This window comes from Bidens hawaiensis, unplaced genomic scaffold (genome assembly GCF_021521415.1).
Source record: "Bidens hawaiensis isolate Kalapana, Puna unplaced genomic scaffold, B.hawaiensis_p1.1 tig00010132_1, whole genome shotgun sequence".
Taxonomy (NCBI): Eukaryota; Viridiplantae; Streptophyta; class Magnoliopsida; order Asterales; family Asteraceae; genus Bidens; species Bidens hawaiensis.
The window spans coordinates 307,089-330,351 of NW_027491767.1; the positions used below are offsets into that span (position 1 = coordinate 307,089).

Here is a 23,263-nt window from a genome sequence, read left to right on the forward strand (position 1 = left end):
CTACATTTTAACTTAATAGAATTTTGTTTTCTTCTCTATGGGTGCAACTACATCTTGGAGTTGAGTTGAAGTTACTATCATGTGAATGACCCTTACTTTTAAAAGCAGTAGCAACATGCCACAATAATTTGTCTTGCCTTATAAGTTGAACTTTTTTCAAGTTGTTTGATAGTCATAGCTTGTAAATTTTGGTGGTTAGAATGTATAATTAGATGCATGAAAATTCAGTCTTGTATAACTCGCTAGGTGCTAGTCGGACGGTAGACGATGGGGTATGGAGTTAGGGGGTGTTTGGGATTGCTTATTTTATGCAACTTATGACTTATTAACTTTTGAAAAAGTTAAAAGGTGTTTGAGAATGTGAGTTATCTTGATAGGATAAATTAATAAGTTACAATTTTGTAACTTATTAATTTATGCCAAAAGTTATAAGGAGGTAAAATAAGTAATCCCAAACCCTCCCTTAGTAGGGATTAATCGGATTGGTATTTATATGTAATTTTTCAAATATACATGTGTAAACCAAATTATATATAAAATATTCAATTTTAACTGATTTTGACCAAATAACGATTAGTGATTAATCAGTGTCTAGGCAAGATTTTTACAACCCTGGCGAAAAGTAAATGTAAAAGTATTGTGTGGCAAAGAATTTACATACATATGTGATAGGTTATTTAAAAACAGAATATGAATACAAAGTAGTTTAACATTGTTTATGATATAAATTTTATCTGGCAGGAACATATAACTTGTGATTATGCTAAAAACAATTCTTTTAAATGACTATTTTTTTTATTATCATTTTTGTTACATCAAAAAGTGACTGGCCTATGTTTAACATGAGATAAAGAGAATATAAAACAGGCAACATTGAATCCAAAAACCTAAACTGAAAGCAGAAAATTAGACAATATCTTGTTTACTAATTATGATATAAAACATCATCTCATAAAAACCATTACACACCTCTAAAGTCTTGAGTCTGGCTCTGGTGCAACAACTGCTTCATTTGTGTTCTCTTTTCATACTCGTATATGCGCTTACGTCAAATCAATCTATCTTCACAGATGAGTAAATCTTCCTCACAAACCATAAACACGCATAAAACCCGATGGTACCCGTCAACACGAAAAACGCATATGAAGCAATCGACATGTACCCGAAGTACAAAATCCCCGAAACCAACTTTGTGATTTCCAGTTTCGTGAAGAAGTAAAAGGCGGAGTAGAGGAAAAGATACAGAGCGGATGACCCTGCGGTAAGGTACGCGCGCCACCACCAATTGTAGTCCTCACTGCACAGCTGGAAGTAACACAGCACCACTGTTATCTCCGCACATGTGATGATTAGAATCACAAACACGATGAACAAAAACCCGAATATGTAGTAGAACTGGTTTAACCAAATCGAGGTTAGAATAAAGAACAGCTCGATAAAAACCGCCCCGAATGGTAAGATTCCACCGATCAGGATTGAAAAGACGGGTTGCATGTACCAAGCTTGCTCCGGGACTTGTCTTGGGATTTTATTTGTTTTCACGGGGTCTTCAACTGCGGGTTTCTTGAAGCCCAAGTAACTGCCTACAAACACTAACGGTACGGATATCCCAAACCATAAACAAACGAGAGCAAACATGGTTCCAAACGGTACCGCTCCAGACGACTTCTCACCCCAAATTATCGCGTTTAAAATGAAGAAAAACACGAACAAGATACCCGGAAACATGAATGCGGTTTTTAACGTGTTCCTTTTCCATTCGGTACCTTTAAACATTTTGTATAATCGGGCGGAGGAATAACCGGCAAACAAACCCATAAACACCCATAAAAGAACCATAGCCGTCATGAGACCACCACGGTTGGATGGTGATAAGAAACCCAGTAATGCGAATAACATGGTTACTACTGTCATTCCTAGGATCTGGACACCGGTTCCAACATAAACGGAAAGAAGCCCATATTTTGTTGGGGCCCTGAAAACGTCTCCATGAAGGAGTTTCCATCCGGTTTCTTCCTGGGCTTCGTCTTGTGAATCTAACTGGTTGTAATTTGCAATGTCGCGATAAAGAGTTCTCATCATGATCATTGCCACCATACCGGAAAGAAATAACACAATCATCAGAGAGTTTATGATTGAAAACCAGTGGATTTGATCATCGTTCATAAGAAGGTAAGTGTCCCAACGTGATGCCCATTTGATTTCGCTTTCCTGCAAATTCTCATAAAGAAAAGATAGAATAAAGTACATTGACTTGTTATTAAACAAATACAACACAAAATGGTTTGTTTTCTTATTGATTCGTTCACTAGAACATACCTTGAAAGTGACATCATATGTAAATACCACCTCCTTGTCAGTATCAACTTCCTGTGGCACGGTGCTTCCTTGAATTATGGTTTTGGTATTTTGATTGCATGTTGTCAACTGAGGGTTCTTGTCATCCCAATCCTTGTACTCATGATTGATACTAAAACAGAAAATAATAACAAGGTATTGTATGTTCACATTAATAACTACAACTTAGAATAAGATTAAGTAACTTATAAATTTTAATACCTGTTTGGAGTTACTTCAAATCCAACAATTCTTGCAGAATCAGTCTCGAGGTCATTGTGATACATGACTCGAAAGCTCAAGTGATTATTGATGAAATACTTTTCTTCTTTGCTCTACAAAAGTAAATGCAAGAATAAAAGATTAATTATTACAAAAGGGGTTTGAGATTAATTATTAGAAACTTTGGTTTATAAAACTCACCCCAGCATAATTTCCTTTGAACCCTACACGGAAACCATGTTCATAAGTGGTTGACTGACTACCGTCTCGTCTTTGTCTACGAACAGCAACCGGGAGGTTATCCAAAATCCTGCATTGCAAATATCAAACATCCATAAAAATCAATCTGTGTGGGTCATAAAAAAAGATTAAAAACTTGAGAACAAAACACATACATGTTGACGCGATACTCATCATCGATTTTTTCCTTGAAGTTTTTTGCAGATTGAGCATCAAGCTTTACTCTACAAGCAACCTTACATGGGATCTCCTCTCTCATATTAAACTGAAATAAAGATAAGAAGCTTAGATCATAACAAAAACAAATCATGCTGTAGTGTGTTCCCCTAACTTTGTTTGAAAAAAGAAAAACAAATAAAGAAGACCCTCACCGTGTAAACCGAATTCTCTATGCGATCACCACGCAACACCTCCCCTAAGTTTTCAGCACTGTTCTGAATGTGCTTAGGCTTACAATAATTCAAGTAGTAATAGTCATAAGGAAGTTGTGTCTTTGTAGAGGATAGCTTGTTGACTTTGACTTGAAGAGGATCTCCCTGATAGAACGGTCAGATCAGGCATAAAGACATAAACTTTGTTAAATTATCATAACAAGCTTACAAAAAATAGCTTAAACAAATCCAACTAAGTTTCTCAAATAGTATTTAAGTATTTAACCATAATTTGAACACGCATGTTCATAAGATAATGATGAAGGCTCTTAAATGTTCATTATGAGAACATGATATAACAAGCAGTTTGATTTGTTAATAAGAACTTGCATGTGTTAGAGCATCACAACATAATCAATAATTTGCTTAAACCTAAATCCTGAAAATTCAGACATTATTATGACCCAAAAAAAAATGTAAACAGAGCAATTTTTGGTCACAGCATAATGCAAACTATACCTTAAGAAAAACTAATCGATGAGAAAATGATAATAAGCAAGTGGACTAAAAGTCGGGCTGGCATAACAAGTCAACACAACATGATAAGACACGGTTACCTGTTGTGCTAGACATGAACACGAGACGATAACTAATCGTGTCATTTTTTTCTAGACACGAACACAAACATATTTAGATACAGGTTACACGACACGACATGTTTAGACCTTAGAGACATGAGAAATATCACATATGTAATGAAACAAAAGTTTGTCAAAACCAAAAGTTCATAAAAGTCTTAATTAATATCTAATACTCAACATATTTGAAAATTGAAACAAAAATGCATCCAAGCCTAAAATCAAATCATAGCATCCACAAAGTAGGGCATATATTATTACTTTTACTGTTTACCACACGAAACCTGCTAAGCTCAAACTCAAAACTTGTATAACTCTGTTAACCGGCCGTGTCAGAAATTGTCAGCCCTAAATGAAAGTCCAACTCAATATGAAACCAAAAGGCTAGATCCAAACACAATTCACAAAAGCATTATAACCTTATTGACCTACAGTTACTACTAACAGTCCAAAACTAATTAAAAACAGTAGATCTAGCTCTAAGTAACGTAAAACCTAAATTCGCGTTGTTCTTATTGAGTAAAACTAAATTGAATTAAAACATAATGCAGTAAAACAGATCGAATGGAAGAGCTAGGGTTTGGAAACACGTACTCTTTGGAAATCACGCGGAGCAACACCTGGAAGGTAGAATGATTCGGATAATGAGACGAAGAAGAAGACTGAGATTAATATGAAGATGAATCGAGTCATTCTCGACTCCATCTTCGATCGATTGATCGATCGTAGTGTTAAATGAATATGATGAGATCTCGATGTGAAGATGATGGATGGAAGAAACCAGAAGAAGAAATAGAAATGGTGGTTACGTGAGACGTTTTATTATTATTATTATTATTATTATTATTATTATTATTATTTTCTTTAATTTAATGAGACTAAAGAATTATTTAAATGAGTTACCGGTTAAATTCACTCATCGAAATATACTAGAGGTGCACAAACCAAGTATTTTTAGAAACCGGAATTGGGATATGGTCAACAAAAAACAAAACCGGGTCGGGAAAGAACCGGTTCCGGGTATAGTCAGGTATTTGACCGGGTTTTTTTTGGGTTTCGGGTATGGCCGGGTCGGGTTTTGACCGGGTACTTCCGGTTCCGGTGAGTCCGGGTCGGTTCCGGACTTCCAGTTCCACGTATGGCTACGGGGAGAAATCCTATACCAGGTTGTACCCGCGGTTGGTACGGATAGAAACCGCATCCGGGTCGGCTCCGGAACCATGTATTTTGTGCACATCTAGGATACACTCGTCTTCCAATCCGAGGAAAACCCTCACCTAAAACAAACGTCTGTAAACACTAACCTTAAGGCACGACAGGTCGACAATGATATAAACCTCGTTCAATTCAATGACTCAACTACTGAACGGCAGTACGCCACCTACTCGTCTAGTCTTTTATCATCATCCTAGTACCGATAAAACTAAATAATAAAGCGGGAATCAAACTTGAAACACATAAAACACATAAAACACAAGTCTTTTTGTACCACTCCATTACCGGTTTATTCGCATGAGACGTTTTATTGTTATTTGTATTGGTTTATTTTGTTACTTCCACTCTGCTTTTGGATTTGATTTTGTGTCTGGAAAATTATATAATTAAATATGATTGTGAGTACGGACACAGACGCCGTAGCCCGACTTTCGCGGTAATTAATCCAAGACTATTTTTTACTATTAGTTTTTATGACTTTTTTTTATGTTATTTTATTAATGAAGTGTTACTTTAATTTCTTATTATAAAAACTAAAACAAATAAATATATTTTCATAAATGTTTGAAGCTAATGTTATCAATAAAAAAAAACATTAATTAAAATAAATGTTATTTTTATGACATTTTTACTATTTTTTAATGAAGCGTTTTTTTATATTATTTATAATCTACAATCAATATTAATAAACACTAGTTATTATACATGTGCATTGCTGCAAGCTCAAGTTTACGGTATAATAAATGAACCACCAAGTTTATATGGTATAATGGATGAACAAAGTTAAAATTCAATTATGTTTTAACATATCTCCAAATATACTCGGTAAACCAAAAAGAAACTAATTTACTCATCTCACACTTGAGAGTTGAGACGCACATTGTCTTTAACGTGTCTATGTGAAGAAATAGAAACAAAACCAAAAAAAAACTGGAGAACTAAAACTCCCATAATACATATGCAAGTGCCTTTTGATCACGCGTCCAAAGCATCGACTGGATTTACAACGCGAGCTATAACTAATATATAACGAACCTCACCCGCTCGCAAATAACAGTGTACACAAACACATCAAAAATGAACATAATCATAAATATTAAGTACAGGCCAAATCAAAATGAGAACAAAACACAAACCGGCGACAAAAACTCACCCCCCCCATATCCCCTTGTTGTCGCGGGGGGGGGGGGGGGGTCACTTCAAATATCGGCCATTACGGATAGCCTAAAGTAACTAGAAATATTCCTGCTAGCATGCAAATGAACTCCTAATCTTCATATATAGGCTGCTGTTAATATTATGCCTCTGGCTGTTGACAATATGGTGTTGAGATACCGAAGAAATCAACGATCTGCTGCAGCATCATCCCTTGCTTCTCAAGTAACTCTCGCTGACTAACCAGCTCGGCATGTAACTGCTCTAACGTGACTGGCAGAGCCGTCTCAGGCCTTGCATTTTCCCTCGAACGTAACTGACGTGGTACCTCAGCCGCGTCCACAGGCTGAATATCAACAAACCTCCGCTGGCCACCGTATGGGCAAAGTCCCATCTGCTGCATATCCTCAAACTTAAACCGTGCGGTCCTCTCATCCTCTGTCAACTTATCCCTCGGGTAATCGCTAAATACCCCCAAACTCTGCGCCAACGTGCCAATGAACGTCCCCATCGCAATGCGAGACCCCTTTCCACGACCTCTTTGTCTAGTAAAGGACGAAATCATGACCGTGGCCAGATTTGCCGGCCTCTTATGAACTAAACAATAAAGAATGAAAAGGTCTAGCTGGCTAACCTTATCGATACTCATATAACGTCCAACAACCGTGCAAGCTATGATCCGATGAAGAAAACGGATCAATGGATCACAAATTAGCGATGCAGGAGTGGCCGAGCGGTAAACACCATCTGCAATTGTAATCCAAAACTTTTTCAACTGCGCTAGTGTCACGCCATCCGGCCTCTCCTCATTGAAAACCCCTCTTAAACTGTCGGTGAATATCGCCTGTCTCGTTTCCTCAGCTGTGTACAAACCTAAATGAACCGCAAATTCAGGGATTGTCATATGATGTAGCCGACGTCCCAAGCTGAAAATGATAGCGTGATCGTTATCAAAATCGCTAGACGTATGCCTGAACGATGAAAAGAACTCCAAAGTCAGCTCGTGGTACTGGCGCCCGGGCGTGTCTAATACTCTCCTCCATCGCTCCGTAACCATCTCCTCTAAGCGAACTCTTTGTCCTAGATCCTCCATGAGCTCCCAATCGATCATGCGTGGCTGATGGTGCTGCAAATCTATCATCCTCATAAGACGTGTATGCTCCTCAGTGCCCGGCTCAAACTGTAGCAATGGGTGGTCCTTGAGCTTCGGCTGCTCGTCCAAGTCAATCTCAACCTTGGGCCGGGCGCCTTCTTTCTGTATCTAATCTGAGGCAGCTGCCTCACAACCTCCCTCGTAGACTCTACCTCCCGGCCCCTCTTGCGGTTGGATGCTGCTGCTGTAGACATAGGTGCCATATTCTGCAAATTTAAATTTTAACAATAAACACATACACAACAAATCCTTATTATTTTTCAAACATTTTTTGAATTTTTAAAAGCAAAATAAATTAAAAAAAAAAACAAAACAGAGAAAAATATTTTTAGAATTTTTAATTTATTTTTTTTTAAAATAAGCAAATAATGAGATACAAATCTGATTAAAAAAGGGTGGCGGTCCAAGCTTAACAATTGATCGACAACAAGAGCATAATGATAGTTCTGACTTTAAATTTTGTGTTGTTTAATGCATTTCGAGTTTTTGACCATAATAATAGTTTTAATTTTAGAACTTGTGTGTTTTATTGCATTTAGCTTGAGTTTTGCAATGTTTGTTTGTTAACCAGTTTTCAATACACGATATCTTTAGCCTATGTTTGAGCCTTTACACCACTTTTCCTTGTTAACCCGAGATTTAGAACCCGATGTCAGCTAGTGACATGTTTGTTTTCAGTATTTATGTAATGTTAGTCTTTGAGTTTTCAGCAAGCTTTAGTTGATTCTTTGTATTGAACAATAATATAAAATAAATAAATATATGTATTGCGTGATCCACCATTTGCAGTCTTACCTGGGAAGCAATAGCTTGAGTGATGACACACTCGGTTTCTTTTCGACATTGGTTCCATAGAGATTTGCACTCAACAGGAGTTATGAGTGTCCTTGTAGCAGGAACCTGAAATGAATTAACATTGATCAACTAAAGACTTGATATATAAAAGCTAAAACTTTCATGCAGATCGAAAAACACATGGTACCTCTTCCCACGTGCTTGAAGCCAATGGGTCGTGCAAAGTGGTACTCTTACTATTGTCTATCTTAGGATCCATTAAACTTAGGACAAGTGTTTCCGTAATTGTATCCGTTTCTTCATTCAAACGAATTGCAGCCAACATAGAGAGCAATTTTAAAGACTGAAAGATAATATTTGACGAGACGTGTTAAAAGACTAACACATATATCCTCTAATGAAAAATTATTCTTACTTCATACTGGCCAGTTTTAGCGGTTTCTTGAATATCTTCTTTTCCAGTCCAAACTCTTGGCATTGAACCTTCATCATGCTTGAATATAGATGTAAATCTGTGTGATTAATTTAATAGATTTAATATGAGTTAATAATAAAAGTTTAAGTGAAATAATCCTCATGTATTATGCTAACATTCTTGAAATCATTCTTAAACGATAACTATATGTAAAAAAATTTAAAAGTTTTACGGGTACCTTTCTTTCATGTGGTACAAAACTTTTCCAGCTTCTTCTCTAGCCTTCGCTTCAACTAACTCTCGTGAATAATTCTTTAAATTCGAAATAAAATCTTCTTTTTCTTGTTTTTCGATTCCAAAATCAGAAATTGCAAAAGAGAATCTAGAGACAGCCTTCGCGGTTTCTTGATGAAGAAGGTTACTTATCGCAGGCCAAGTATCATCACTGCTTTTTACTAAAAGAGCTTCCACTGAACCGTATGACGCCTCTTTTATTTCTGACTGCAGAAAAGTATATGAAGTTAATAACAATCTAGATCACAAGGAGAATATATAAAGTCATAATATATAAAAACAAATTTTAACTGATAGTACCTCATATAATGAAGTTACTTCAGATAGTTTGGCGGTTCGAATTACAGCAATATGTGAATTTAAATCACATGAAAATTGTTCCCGTAAATTAGCCGAGTCCCAAAAGGCTTGATTTATGGCATCTGCATATTCAGTACATGAATAAAACTGAGATAAAAACCTTGTAAAAGTAGCCCTTTTATAGAAAAACAAATATATCATTACATTCTTCATCAAATAGCCTCATAAACTCTTTAACACACTCACGAGTGGCCACCGCAAACCCTACTCGTCCATTCAAAGCATTATTAAGTGCTTTTTTGATCTCGGGTAGTATACGTTCCAACATCAATTGGTAAGCCGGTTGAACAAGCTACGTATAATAATACAATAGAATACAATAGAGTGAATTAAAATCAATAAAACGGTAAAACTTTGTTATTATTTTGTGAATATATATATATAGATATGAACAAGAAAACATTACTTGCATCAACTTCTCTACCAAATGCTTTCGCTTTACGTATCTAACTCCGTCTTCGAAGTAAGTAGCCTCTTCATCATAACTGAAAACCAAATATTATCGAACCACATAAAAAACAGAAAAAATTGGAACAAGCCCCCAGAATAGAAATTCTTAGCCAGTCGATTATTATTTACATAATAATCGACTGGCTAAGATTAATATCATTTAGTTCTGTAATATGATAATAGGTTGTTATTACCTGGACAAGCAATTGTAAAGCAAAGAACTAAGTTTCTTTCCAAAGCCAGGAACAAGTTGAGACAGTGCAGCCTCTTGTAACTCAAGCCAATCCTACAAAACTTTAGTTAGTTCAAATATAAAAAAAAATATAATAAAAAGTATTCGCATGTATACCCTTGTATACTTATAGGGTTGAGATACTGTACAATAATGCCTTAACGTACGATAGGTACTCGAGACGCTTAAAGGCAAAAATACTAAAACACTCAAAACGCTCAACCAAAAACCTAAAACGCTCAGCTAAAAAGTAAAACGCTCAAAAACGGTTTTCGTGAAGAAAAGTAAAAAATTGATCGTTAACGATCCAAAACTGTTTATTTCGGTGAACCAATGATTAATTGGATATATATTGACGATTTCGAGATCTTGTGATGTGATTTCATGGATCGATTTCATGAAATATAAGTATTCTTGTATTTTTGTACGTTAAGCAATTATTGTATTGCATCTTTTCTCTATACTTATATATATATATATATATATATATATATTAATCTAAAATGTTTATATTAATATGAACCTAAAATATGAACCTTGTTTGCAGCAAAGGAAGAATATTTCTCATTAGCAATTTCTTCACATTGTACAGTTGCCACCATAACCTACAAACTAAAAAAATCAAAATCTATACGACATGTCCGATTTTACTATAAGGGTCCATAACCATTACATTATGAGCTGCCAAGTCAAGATCTTTATTTTCCTTAATAATTTTCCAGATGTGTTGTGCACTGAAAGAAAAACCTGACGCCGGAACAACTCCTCGCCTATCGCCAGCTAGACCGCCAGTTGTTATAGATTGGAAGAACTTTTGTCTCAAACTAGCAACCTACAAACAGTAGAATTAAATAATTAAAAAAAGAATAAAAATCATGTATATATAAGTCACCAGGCAAACCAAGTTTTGTTTATGCAACTCTCTATATGAATATTCAAAACATATATTCAGGGGCATTTTTGTCTTTTTACAAATGTAACAGAAATCTTTAAAATTGTGGCGTTTCGTCATTTTCAGTTTCAGTGCAACTTTTGATGCATAAACCAACATATAATCAAGTTGATACTTGTAAATATTTAGGTGACCTTAAATCCTTAATGATAACTTCTAAATATTTAGGTGGTCTATGTCTATATCGCTAGCATACCTGCTCTTTAAATTGTTCTTCCTTATCTTCGTAACTCGACAATGCAACAACTTGGACCTGGCCACATAATCAATGAGAAGATATTATATAGTACATATGCATGCTATGCTATCTCAAAAAAACAATCAAAATGCGATAAAAGTTTATAAAAAATCAATAGGTTCTTACATTGAAAAATTCGCTCGGTAGGGTGTGTTTGTGAGCTTCCGGTTTGGGAACAGAATCCCATATCTACAATGAATATCACATTAGCACAAAGTAAAATTTTGCCACTTTAAAGGTGACAATATAAAAATAACTTATATATAAAAAAACAAGGGTAAAAAAAAAGTTACCTTCTCGATATCTTCTCTCAAGACCGGTTCTAAATACTCAAGAGGTATCTATAGAAATCGAAAGATACTTTAATCAAATTCTCATCAAAGTATGTTATTCTTACAAAAGAGACAAACCTTACCCGTGTTTTATCACGTATAACAAACACTAAACTTGTTTTACGTGGAAAAATTAATCGCAACATAACCTGAAAAAAAAATCATAGCATAAACAAAAGATCCATGAATATAGACTAATTATATATATATATAGGGCTAGTATCAATTAGGAACCCAAATTTAATTAGGAACTCTAGGAACTCCTATTGACCAATCAAACATTTTTATTCATTTCTTTTAATATTTTTAAAATGGGGGGTAGTATAGTCTTTTGAGAAACTAATAAATATTAACGTATTATCTTGTTGAATAACTTCTCCTATTTTCATTCTCCATTAACATAGGGAAGTTATACTAAACACAAATCCAAGATCAAAACATATTATTTATCAGATCTTTAAATATCGTTCATCAGTATCGATCATCAAATCAAGAAAATTAATTTTCATATTCTCAGGTATGTATAAATTCTTTAATCCAAAGAGTCCCAATTATTTTACTATACCTTTATCTACTAAATGTGTTTTGAATCAAAAACACAATATACGTACAGTTCCTTTTTCTTTCATTGTAAGGTTCTTATATATTAATAGGATAATTATTAATTCTTTGTTTTTTGTAGTTATGGATTCGAGCACACATTCAAATATGGATATTATTCCAATTCAATGCCAAATTGAAGAACCTATTCAGGTTGTTCACGAAGAGTTGATGGATAATGATGGTGGTGAAGAAGTTGGTGTTGAAGAAGTTGGTGTTGAAGAACGTGGTGATCAAAGAGGTATTAATACTTTGTTTCGTATGAAGATGACGAGAAGATTTTGTAGCAAATGTGGTCGTTTTGGTTATCATGATGCTAGGAATTGTCCATTTAAATAAATTTTAGCTTTGGGTTTTCTTTTCTGATGTTAAACTCTAGTTTTATCTATTCAATAAAATTCTATTTGTTTTGATATTGAGAAAGAATTTGTGATCTGTTGATTTATTTGCATATATGTCAATTATTAAATGTTATCACTTAAATGTAGATTTGCTTGAAAGTCATAATGAAAATTCATCACACAATCAGTCATACACATCACCTAATGGAACAAGATATTGGTTGCCCAACGTTGACGATGACCTTAAACCAGTTGTGGGTAGGATATATCCCACATGGGAGGATGCTGAAACAATGTATAAGTTGTATGCGGATAAGGCTGGATTTGATACACGGTTATCTACTATCAAGAGACATAAGGGTGTTATTACTAATAGGTATATCCTTTGTAACAGAGCAGGTATTTATCGTGGCAAAGACATTGATACACTAATTAAAAAGTCTCCACGTAGCATCAACTACAAGGTTACCGATTGCCAAGCACGTGTAAGACTAAAAGCTGTAAAAGGTACCCCTAGCTTCCAATTATACGAGTTTGTGGAAAGTCATAATCATGGTCTTGTTGCTGATGAGAATAAGGACTTAACACGTAGTTATCGTCAGTTGGATTTTAGTGACCATGAATTTATACACAAAGCTCGATTGGTGAGTATTGGTGCGACAAGAGCCTACAGAATACAATCTGCGTTAAAGGGCGGTCATCACATGGTTCGAGGTACAAAAGTAGAGTACACAAATAGTTCAAGGATTGTGAAAGCTTTCATAGGAGATAAAGATGCACAGATGGTGTTAAATACCATGAACGGACGTATGAAGAACTTACATAATTACTATTTTGTTTACGTTGCTGTCAAAGGCGAGTTGCGATCTTTATTTTGGGCTGATGACGTTGCAAAATGCAACTATAGCGCATTCGGCGATATTTTAGCATTTGACGCCACATACAAAACAAATATGTAAGTTTTTATATGTGGTCTTTTATATTAATGTATTTACTTTTTTAATTTTTAATTCGCTTTTCAGGTACGGCATGATTTTTGTCCCTTTTACTGGAGTTGATCATCACAAGAAGTGTGTAACGTTTGGTGCGGGTTTGTTACACAATGAAACAATCGAATCATACAAGTGGTTGTTAGAGTCTTTTCTTGAAGCTCATGGTAATAAGCAACCAACACTAGTTTTAAGCGATCAAGATCCAGCAATGAAGCAAGCAATATCTATCGTTTTAACTAAATCTGTTCATCGACTTTGTATGTGGCACATTATGGATAAACTTCGTTTGAAGGTTAGACACATATGTATCTGTATATACTAGTTATAAATAAGCATAGAAATTTAATTTTTGTTAAATTAATTGAACGAAAGCAGTTTTTATAGCACCTGTCTTTTTTTTCTTATTACGTATTTATAAACTTTCTAAAAATCATATGGTAATCATTGTTTACATAAGTGTCATTCTTTTTCACTTACATTCAGTGCATATAAGGAGAAATAATAATTCACATATTATTTTAACCTTTTTTAAATTAACATTTTGAATACTAATGTATAGTTGCATTAATTATGTTTTATAGGTATCAAAGGAACGATTAAAAAATGAAGAGTTGCGTAGAAGTATACACAAGCTAGTTTGGAATGTCTTTATTGACCCACCTACGTTTGAGCGAAAATGGGTAGCGCTAATGACAAAATTTAAATTGAATGATCACGATTGGCTTAAACAAATGTATGATATTCGTGAACAATGGGTCCCTGGTTATTTTAGGGATATACCCATGTGTTGTTTGATGAAGACCACGTCCAGATGCGAGAGCTCCAATGCTAGTTTTAAAGTTAATTCTAGCCCTTCCAACACACTTGTACAATTCATGTTGTGTTTTGAATTATCAATGGGCACACAACGGGAAAAGCAAAGAGTTTTGCAGAACAAAACTATCACAACAACTCCTCGTTATCGTCTTAACACTCCTATCGAACAACATGCTGGTTATGTATACACTCGGGACATTTTTTTCAAGGTTCAAAAAGAGATGATAAAAAGTGCAACATCCTGTATGATAGGTATTCCTGAAGTTGTAGATGATACCAAAGTTTATTTGATTCATCACAAGGACAAAAGATCTGGTTTCGTTGGGAGGTTTAAGGTATTGTTATATGTATATAAATCATGAATATTTTTTTTCTTATATTTACATACTTTTTTGATGATAAATTTGTACTCGGGATATAACAATGTAGGTTTCCATCAATTTGATTGATACGACTGTTAGCTGCTCGTGCATGTTGTATACACGTATTGGATATCTATGTCGTCATGTGTTTTCTGTATTCAGAATGGAGAATATTGACAAAATTCCAGATCATTACATATCCAAGCATTGGGACACTTATGCGCTGCCAAACAGTGTGTATAGCATTGAAAATAGGATTGGGGTTGACAACAACGAAAAATCAAGGATTAGGATTGAGGTTGTTGATGATGTGCAGAAGTGTTTGGGCCGTTTAAGGGATCAAAACGAAAGACTTAATGCATTTGTTACAAAGATTAAGGAACTGAATAAGGAAATTTTTGAAGAATTTCCACACAACCCAAACCATAGAAACCAGAAAGCCATGATTGAAGAATTGCTTCAACAATCTCAACCTGAACAGGTTTGTATTACAGCCCCTAAAGGTATTAAGAACAAAGGTAGTGGGAAACGCAGGCTAATCGGTGCACGGGAGAAGGCTAAGAAGAAAAAACGTTTATGCAGTTATTGTGGAAAATATGCTAATCATGACATAAGAAATTGTCCAAAGAAGAAAGAGGAAGAGGCAGAAAACCAAAACGAAACTGATGATGAATCTAGTTTTGAAGAACATGATGGCGGTTCTGAGTGATGTTCTTTTTTTACATTAACATGTTTTGTTGAACGGTCTAGTTTAAACTTCTTTTATTTTGTGTACTTTTAATTTTGATTGCGGTTTAAAACTTCTTTTTATTTTGTGTACTTTTGATTTTGATTGTTTATTATGCATATTTAAATTTATGACATTTTTTATCTGGATTGTATTAAGGTTACTAGGATTTTGTATTTCATCTAGAGGTGCACAAAAAAGTCGAGTCCGGACCCGACCCGGTGTACCCGAATTTGAAGAAAAGAATGGGATTTGAATATGCATCCACCGAAATACCAAATTCAAAGTTACTTATATATAGGGTTACGTGAACACATATGTAACTTGGTAGCTACACTTATGTAATTGAATGGGCAATTATTTTTATATACACAGTCATCCAAAAAATTAAAAAAAAAAACAAAAAACAGAAAACAATTTTTTTCACAATTTACGTAACTTGTAACTAGTATGTATGATTTTTCTAAATTTTAATGATTTTAAGAAAGAGAAAAAACAAGTGTGAAAATAGGAATTTTTTGAAAAAGAATAATGGCTTTATTTCCCAACATCTTAGTTTAAGCATGTATGTAAAACATTATTTTACATGTATGCAAAAATCATAACCTTACAGTTGGTTCAACTGATAAAACTTCTGGTTCGGATGACAACATGAATGCTTGTGTTCAAAATAAATTTTCACTTCAATTATTGACTATTGAGTAGAGAAATTGGGAAAACTCTTCCTTTGGTTGTCGAAAAGGAAGTAATTATGGTCAGTGGATCTAAGCAGCGTTGGTCAAAGGTTGACTAGAACTCAGAACATGTAGTCGAAAGGCTACATGTATGTAAAGGTTTGCTTAATGGGATGGTCAGATTTGTCGAGTCTACATAAAGGTTCATTATGTTCAAGAACCAAAAAAGTATGCACTAAAAGTTTGTAACAAATCACTACTGAGGATAATTAAGAATCTCGTGGTAAAATTATTTTACATGTATGCAATTTTGGTTTTTTACATATATGCATAATTGCTTATAACATTTGAGTTATGAGTTATTATTAAATTTACAATATACAATATTAAAAGTTACACCAAAAACCAAAGAAATTTTAGATGCCCAGAAAATTTTATATCAAACCATGAAATTTTTGTTCACATTTTTTGCCTATATGTAAACCAGATTGTTACATATGGTAATATTATATTTGTTTTAGTATGTACATATATGTAAACCAAAGAAAAAAAATTCATATTTAAATTTCGTTCATACCACAAAATCAACCAAACAAAAGCAAAGAAAAACATTTATTCAAGTTTTGTTCGTACCACAAAATCAACCAAAAAAAAACCAAAGAAAAACATTCATACCACAAAATAAAGGAAAAACATAATGCAAACGTCTCGTTTAAGCTAAGCAAAACCACCTAATTTAACTGTGAGCAACCCTTAAGCAACTTTGCCGTCCTTAGTGCTTTGACTTTGTTATCTAGCTCAATCGCTCCCCTTGTCACGACGTCCTTATGTAGGTTGATATCTGAAAGCAATATCCTTGCAGCATATTTTTTCCTCAACCCGGCTATTTGTGACTTCAGTCCCGACTTCTCATATTTGAATCCACAATCCCAATTCTTCTCCTTACTGCTCTTATACTTTTCCATGTGCCTCATGACATATACACCACAATCCAAGTAGTTTTTCTTAGTTGCCCAACCAATTTTTAACTTATGCGGGCTGACCTGATTCAAAGCTAACCATTTCTCATTTCCAATAAATTTTAAGTAGTCCACAAACATGTGTTTCTGCAAACAGTTATACACATATGTAAAAAAGTGTTTGTTATAATATTTTATAAATAAATACACAAAATTTAACAATTGAGCATACCACTTTCATAGGGGTGTCTTTTTTATCAAAATCCTTGTCGTCCTTTAATCCAACTGGGCTTTTTGATTCATGCATGTTATCTATCACTATGATTGCCAAATGCCACAAATCAAAGCACATTAAGTACCAGTGGTGATTTTCAACTATTGGAAAGAAAACCAGGTCATATGGCTTCAAATTCAATAGACTAGGATCTCGATCAACAATAGCTAACATGTTTGTTCTAAGCAATGATATCCTGGCAGCAGATGCAAATCGCTTTCCATCAAGCATATCTCTTGTCTGAAATAGAAAAAAAAAGAAATATATATTTTTAAAAACCAATAACCGCATAATGTATTTGAGTTATTAATGAACATAACAACTTACTATAACACATGAATGGCAAAAAAGCCTGTGTAACAATTCTGAGCCTCGGTGCCTCTCCTCATAGTTTAGTACTGCAGCCCAACAATCTATAACACTACTCTCAATCTCAACTTCCGGTAACAACGACATCATTAAAAACCTTGTCGTGCCTATTCCAGAATTTGTTTCAAAAATTTGATCGCTACAAAAACATAAATTAAAAGATGTTGTCATATAGTTTACACTTATATAAATAATTTATTAGTCACAACCATACCCGAAATCCCTTGCCACTTCCATCATTTCTTGATCAACTCTGTTCTCACCAATCCTACACATTGATATTTAAATAACTAGTACAATTCCTATATATGCACCATAAATCAATTTACACTTGTGTACTATTAAAACATTTATAATGTAAAAATCACTAAAATTATAGATATTAATCATAAGATTCTCACGGTTCGATCCTCTTCCCACTTGACAAGTAATTCCATATACGTGCCTCTTGTGATGAAACTCCTTTATTCATGTCGATAGGTCGAATAAATATCGGGGACCGTAATTTACTTGGAAGATGTCTCAACCTTATTGGGTTCCTCTTGTACAAACCAACTTTAACAAGACTTACTCGACGAGGTGCGGTATCCAATTTCGGAGTACTTGAAATCAAACCTATTTTATCAGGCTCTACAGAAGGACAGCCTTGTGTGAGACCTAAACTAAAAGTAGGAATTGCTGCATCTATACCAACCAAACTGGTATCATATTTTTTTACACTATCCTCAATTTCTTGGTAATTGTCTTCAAAAAACTGGGTCTATTGCATGTTACCGTCTTGTACGCTATACTCTTTTCCTTCATTATCATCCATTTCTTCTTTATTTTGGGGTTTTATACCCTTTTCATTGCTACCATCTTCTTTAGCACCTTCCAACCTTATACAAGTACCATTGTACTTTTCAATCAACTCACTTATCTCTTCATTTCCAGGATATTTCTTATTAGCCTCAACAACGAACTTTTCAAATAATTTTCTATCCTTCAAAATACAATCAACAATCTCTATCATTTTCCCAACATGCTCCTGTATTTTTAACAATTCAATCATCATATTTACACAAGACATTGATTAATATTAAACTGGTTCACATGATTATACACTAGTGTAAATTTGACAATACATCAGATTGCATCTATAATTAACATAAATTGCACCAGAAATCAAACCCATTATATTAAAATTGGCATCTATAATTAATATAAATTACACCCGTGAAAAACATACAAACCAAACCCATAATAATTTTACTATTACTAAATGATTATGCCAACCAACAATTGTTGTGATTTCAAATAAGAATGTAGGAGGCTTTTTTACCTTTAAATGGTCCGTTTGATTCACATCAACAGCAACTAACTGCCTATCATCAGATACTTCACGAACTTCACCTAGCCCAAACCCTCCTCTCTTCAGCTCATCAGCTTCTCTCTTGCTAAGTTTTTCGAACGTCCAATACTTGATTGGTTGAACTTGACACTCATCATTTAACTTGCATGTCATAGTGTTGACATATAGAGGCTACACATAAACATAACAAAAATAATATCAACAAATTCACATGTGATACCCAAAAATAATGAACTAAAAGTTTAAAATACAATGCATACCGTTAAAATGGTTAAAGGACCACAGAAAAATGATTTTGTACTTGCTCTATCCCAATTTTTCTTACACTTCTTCATCAACGATAATCCGTACCTGCACCAGTTAAGGCCTGCAAAATCCGTTTCTTCGTCTACAAAACTCAAAACATGAAGCTTGCACCATCCGTTTACATGAATCTGAAACATTGAGTTGCAAAAAAGAACTAAAAATTCTAACACAAACATTATGCTATCATCATCTGCAGATTCTAGTATGTTGTCAACAATCATTTTAGTACAAATATTTTCTTTCTCATATCTTCCTTCCCATTTTTTACGTATGCTCGACTTGTCGTTCCCTTTTTTTAGTGACAGTATATCTAAACAAGCATTCGGTAAGCCCAAAATAGTATGAATGGCATAACTATCAACACTGATCTTAACATCATCAATCCTTATTTCCATGCTGCTGGGTCAAACTTATCTACCACAAAATGTCCCAATTTTGCAGGAATCCTGTCCACTTTAAATGATAGTAAATTCCCAAACCCCATTTCAATTATTTTTAACTTTTGTTTTTCTTTAAGTCCAGCTATACATCTATTTAGCTGGTGAGGTGATGAACGTGTCTTTATCCCACGCCATTTTACATATCTCGCAACATTATGTTTTGCTTTACTTCCTGCAAAGAACAACATCGCATATAGAATTATGTTAATATTTTCCAATTAATTTACAAAGAATAATAGAGCTAAATTCATAATTATATATTGAATTAACTACCTTTTCCGATACTCTTCTTAATTTTCTTCTTAATCAAGTCTTTTGCATCGTTTTCACATTTAAATTTCTTTATCTTCATACCACTTTCACCTGTCACAGTAAAAATACGAAACAAAATAAGAAAAAAAGACATTCTGTAAACGTAAATCTTTGTTATTAAATCTAATATATTTAATTTTGTTTTACATATACGTATTGAATGCATACATAACATATTCGCATATGTAATAACGTAATCATTCAACATAAATCAAATGCTTATAATGTTAACAAAACACAATATTATACTATTAAAGTTAAGTTTACGACACCCGGTAGAAACACGAGCTTTTAAACTCTTTTCCCTCTTAATATTTTTAAGAGCCTTGTGTCACACCCGACCGGGGGGGGGGGGGCTAGTCGTGACCGACTGGTATCAACCATGAGCAGTGGAAAATAAATAAACTTAAAAGGAAATTCATAACATGCTAAGAGTTTGCAAATTCAAAGATACAACTACAGCAAACGAGTCAACCATGACCCATAAATTGTCTTAGATGCATAGCACCATTAATTAGTCTAGGATGTCATCTAACGATTACATCTTTATTTATCAAGTAGTCTTCCATGACTACATTACTTTATTCTTGAAAACCATGGCTTCTACGGTTCACTAAGGCGACTAAGGCGTAACCTCATTCCCTTCCCCAATGGCTAAGTTACCTGAAAAGTACATACTAAAATACGTCAACATAATGTTGGCGAGCTCGTGAGTTTAAGACACATAATAATAAAGTTGACACATCATGGTATATCACATATCAAGTCCACAATCAAACCTGCAACTAGCATAAGTATCCCCCAACTCATACTAGAAGTTATACCGTCCCAGACTATCGCCCTGCTAAAAGCAATAATCAAACACGTAGGTTATATGCCGCAACGATCCGCAAATCTCAGTGTGGTTTACCCAACATAGGGTCACTGTGCGTGGGGGTCTCCCAAATAGTACTACCCATACAAGCCTCCGGCCCATCTCCTCGGGCTAATGATTGTGTAAAAAGTTGGGATAAAATTTAGCAGTAAAACACCGCGATAGTTCCATACCATATAAAAAGTTTAGAAGTATGTACTAGTTCCCAAAATTTAAGTAAAAAGGGATTACACGCGAGACTCACCAAATGCTCCAAGTAAATCAACGACTGACTTCCCGAAAGTGGTGGTTCCTATGGTAAATAACGAATTATAAATACTTAACTCAACTAGTTTTAACCTCAATAAAGATTCAATGGTGAAACGAGTATTTAATTCTAAGCGTTGGCCCAAGTGTTAAGTTCCTGGTGGATAAAGTTTCCTTTTATGGAAAGTTTAGACTTATATAAGTTATAATGTTGATGATTTGTGTTTAAGTATTTAGTTCAACTACTAATTATGTTAATAACCTCGTTTTACTTGACCACGTTTTAATAAAGTTTCTATATTTAGAAAGTTCAGGCCTTATGTTCTGTTGCGGGTTACCGTATGACCATTAGAACTATATAATTTGTTCACATCAGTAGCATGATCATTTCTGATTGGAAACATCAGCCCTCGGGTTTTCAAAGTTAACAACACAGGTGGTTATCGGTGTTGTCGGTTTTTAACGGCAAGCCTTTAAAATATGGTTTTCGTAAACAAATTCCCTTATAATTAATACTCCAATTTTTCCAGAATATTAGGGTATATGAAAACATATTATTTTCAGGTCTGAGATTTCAGAAAGTTTGGTGATGTAAGGACTTAGTTCCCGTATTTTCGTTTAGCATTCGTTTTGGTGAAAACTGGGTTTAAGACTTGGTAAATTTTAGGAAAATATGTAAACACTAAAATTATGACTTTATTACAATATACTTACTGTAAAAAAATATATTCAGAATGTTCATATTATTGTAGTTTTGAAACTGCCCGTTCGGTTTATGTCAGTTCGCCGTAACTAGCGGTTAAATGTCAAATCTTGCCCCAAAGAGGTGGTGTTTTTTCCCTAAAATATTTTTATACATTTATATTAAATATTTTAAACAAAATTTTTTGGAAAAAAAATGTGGGTCTTACAGTTTTGAAACGTTTTAGTCTTAAAACCCGGCCCGTTCGGTTTTAAACGAGCAATACTTTAAAGTTTGTAAACGGGCCTGTTTTGTAAATCCAACTTCCCTTAAACATTCCATAGCTTATATTTATCTTTTTAAAATTATAAGCTTCTGTTTTAAAGGTCCAGTTTTATAATATTCGGAAGTTACGGTTTAACTTGATACCTTGTTCCAAAAATACCCTTTTTAAACGAAAACCCACTTTTGGTCACCAAACCACTTAAGACCAGTTTTGATACATAAAAATAAGTTGTTTTTACATTACATAGGTTTTAAAAACATAACCTTGGCTGTATTAATGCTAACGAACTCGGTTTCGGCCCGTTTGGCTTCTAGTTCGATTTTTAATGCGAGGTTTCGCGGAAGACAGATTTGGGCCAGCTTATTATTTTTCAAAATATCATTTTTAAAGCTGTACAATAATGTCATAATCTTGTTTAGGTTTACGGGCTTATTTCTTAGTTAAACGAGTTATAAAATACGGGTTTTATAACGGTTTTTAATATACGGTTGATGTTACTTTCCGGGGCTGAACTTGTGCAGCTTATTGGGCTTATTTTTACTGTTTTTAAACTTCCGGAAATTATGTTAAAATTTAGAAGCTAAGATGGTCACTTGTTGGTGCGGTTTTCAAACTAGTTTATCTATTAAACGAGTTACCGAACGGTTTTATTGTTAGCTTTTGGGTTTGGTTATTTTTCCGTTTAATGACAAAAATCAAATACTTTTAAACTTCTGGAACCTGTGCTAACAGTTCAGAAGTTACAAATCGCATTTTTGCTCGGATTTTGAACTAGTTTGACTTTAAACGAATAACCGAATGGCCATTATTTTGGCCATGGTTTTGGGACTGCATGATGCGCGATTTTTAAGGTTCCAGACCAGTTATAGATTCTGCAGATTCCGGTTATTATGTAAACGAAGTTTTAAGGTTCGGGTTTCTTGGCCCGTTTTGTTTAAAAACAAGGTTTTTGTTTATAATTTCTAATTTATTCAGAAATTTACTCTCCTATTGCTCTGAATCTGATTTATTAATCTGTTTATTAACATTGTTTAGATAAATTTAAAGCAAGGTTATTTTCTTATTTGTTCACGGTTTAACATGCGGGTTTAACACAGAGCCAAAACTTAGAATAATATACAAACAGAAACGAATATTGGCTGTGGTGGTACCTGGTGCGTGTTAGGGTTTCACGAGCAACCGGATTCCTTGCTTCTGGACTGATTCCACCAGCAAGACAGCGAGACACACGGAAGAATATGGCTGCTGTGAGG

The 23,263-nt window shown here is 34.2% G+C and overlaps 3 protein-coding genes across 3 annotated transcripts; 1 reads left to right on the forward strand and 2 right to left on the reverse strand.

Moving 5' to 3' along the window:
• Nucleotides 1–927: 927 nt before the first annotated feature.
• LOC143534364 (transmembrane 9 superfamily member 7) lies at nucleotides 928–4,619 on the reverse strand. The gene is made up of 7 exons (XM_077028868.1): nucleotides 4,403–4,619; nucleotides 3,171–3,335; nucleotides 2,955–3,064; nucleotides 2,761–2,869; nucleotides 2,560–2,672; nucleotides 2,320–2,470; nucleotides 928–2,211 (listed from the first exon to the last, which is right to left on the reverse strand). The coding sequence occupies exons 1-7, from the start codon at nucleotides 4,511–4,513 to the stop codon at nucleotides 1,054–1,056; spliced, it is 1,917 nt and encodes a 638-aa protein (XP_076884983.1). The 5' UTR covers nucleotides 4,514–4,619; the 3' UTR covers nucleotides 928–1,053.
• Nucleotides 4,620–7,321: 2,702 nt separating this feature from the next.
• LOC143534341 (protein ROOT HAIR DEFECTIVE 3 homolog 1-like) lies at nucleotides 7,322–12,028 on the reverse strand. Its single transcript, XM_077028850.1, has 16 exons — nucleotides 12,011–12,028; nucleotides 11,483–11,548; nucleotides 11,361–11,408; nucleotides 11,194–11,256; nucleotides 11,026–11,082; nucleotides 10,551–10,709; nucleotides 10,414–10,482; nucleotides 9,840–9,931; nucleotides 9,602–9,680; nucleotides 9,340–9,487; nucleotides 9,136–9,257; nucleotides 8,780–9,042; nucleotides 8,542–8,638; nucleotides 8,314–8,469; nucleotides 8,127–8,231; nucleotides 7,322–7,537 (listed from the first exon to the last, which is right to left on the reverse strand). Exons 1-16 carry the CDS (start codon nucleotides 12,026–12,028, stop codon nucleotides 7,322–7,324), a joined length of 1,758 nt encoding a protein of 585 aa, XP_076884965.1.
• Nucleotides 12,029–12,107: 79 nt separating this feature from the next.
• On the forward strand, nucleotides 12,108–15,219 carry LOC143534342 (protein FAR1-RELATED SEQUENCE 5-like). Its single transcript, XM_077028851.1, has 5 exons — nucleotides 12,108–12,240; nucleotides 12,488–13,295; nucleotides 13,363–13,624; nucleotides 13,914–14,483; nucleotides 14,578–15,219. The coding sequence occupies exons 1-5, from the start codon at nucleotides 12,108–12,110 to the stop codon at nucleotides 15,217–15,219; spliced, it is 2,415 nt and encodes an 804-aa protein (XP_076884966.1).
• The last annotated feature ends 8,044 nt before the right edge of the window (nucleotides 15,220–23,263 follow it).

Excerpts from the sequence above, each read along its gene's own strand:
- LOC143534342 (XM_077028851.1), top strand. The coding sequence starts at position 12,108 with ATGGATATTATTCCAATTCAATGCCAAATTGAAGAACCTATTCAGGTT. Across the intron at positions 12,241-12,487 it reads AGAACGTGGTGATCAAAGAG|ATTTGCTTGAAAGTCATAAT; the intron begins GTATTAATACTT and ends ACTTAAATGTAG. Across the intron at positions 13,625-13,913 it reads TGGATAAACTTCGTTTGAAG|GTATCAAAGGAACGATTAAA; the intron begins GTTAGACACATA and ends TATGTTTTATAG.
- LOC143534364 (XM_077028868.1), bottom strand. The coding sequence starts at position 4,513 with ATGGAGTCGAGAATGACTCGATTCATCTTCATATTAATCTCAGTCTTC. Across the intron at positions 3,065-3,170 it reads TAGAGAATTCGGTTTACACG|TTTAATATGAGAGAGGAGAT; the intron begins GTGAGGGTCTTC and ends TCTTTATTTCAG. Across the intron at positions 2,471-2,559 it reads TTTGAAGTAACTCCAAACAG|TATCAATCATGAGTACAAGG; the intron begins GTATTAAAATTT and ends TTTCTGTTTTAG.
- LOC143534341 (XM_077028850.1), bottom strand. Across the intron at positions 11,257-11,360 it reads TGAGAGAAGATATCGAGAAG|ATATGGGATTCTGTTCCCAA; the intron begins GTAACTTTTTTT and ends TATTCATTGTAG. Across the intron at positions 9,258-9,339 it reads GAGGCTATTTGATGAAGAAT|ATGCCATAAATCAAGCCTTT; the intron begins GTAATGATATAT and ends CTGAATATGCAG.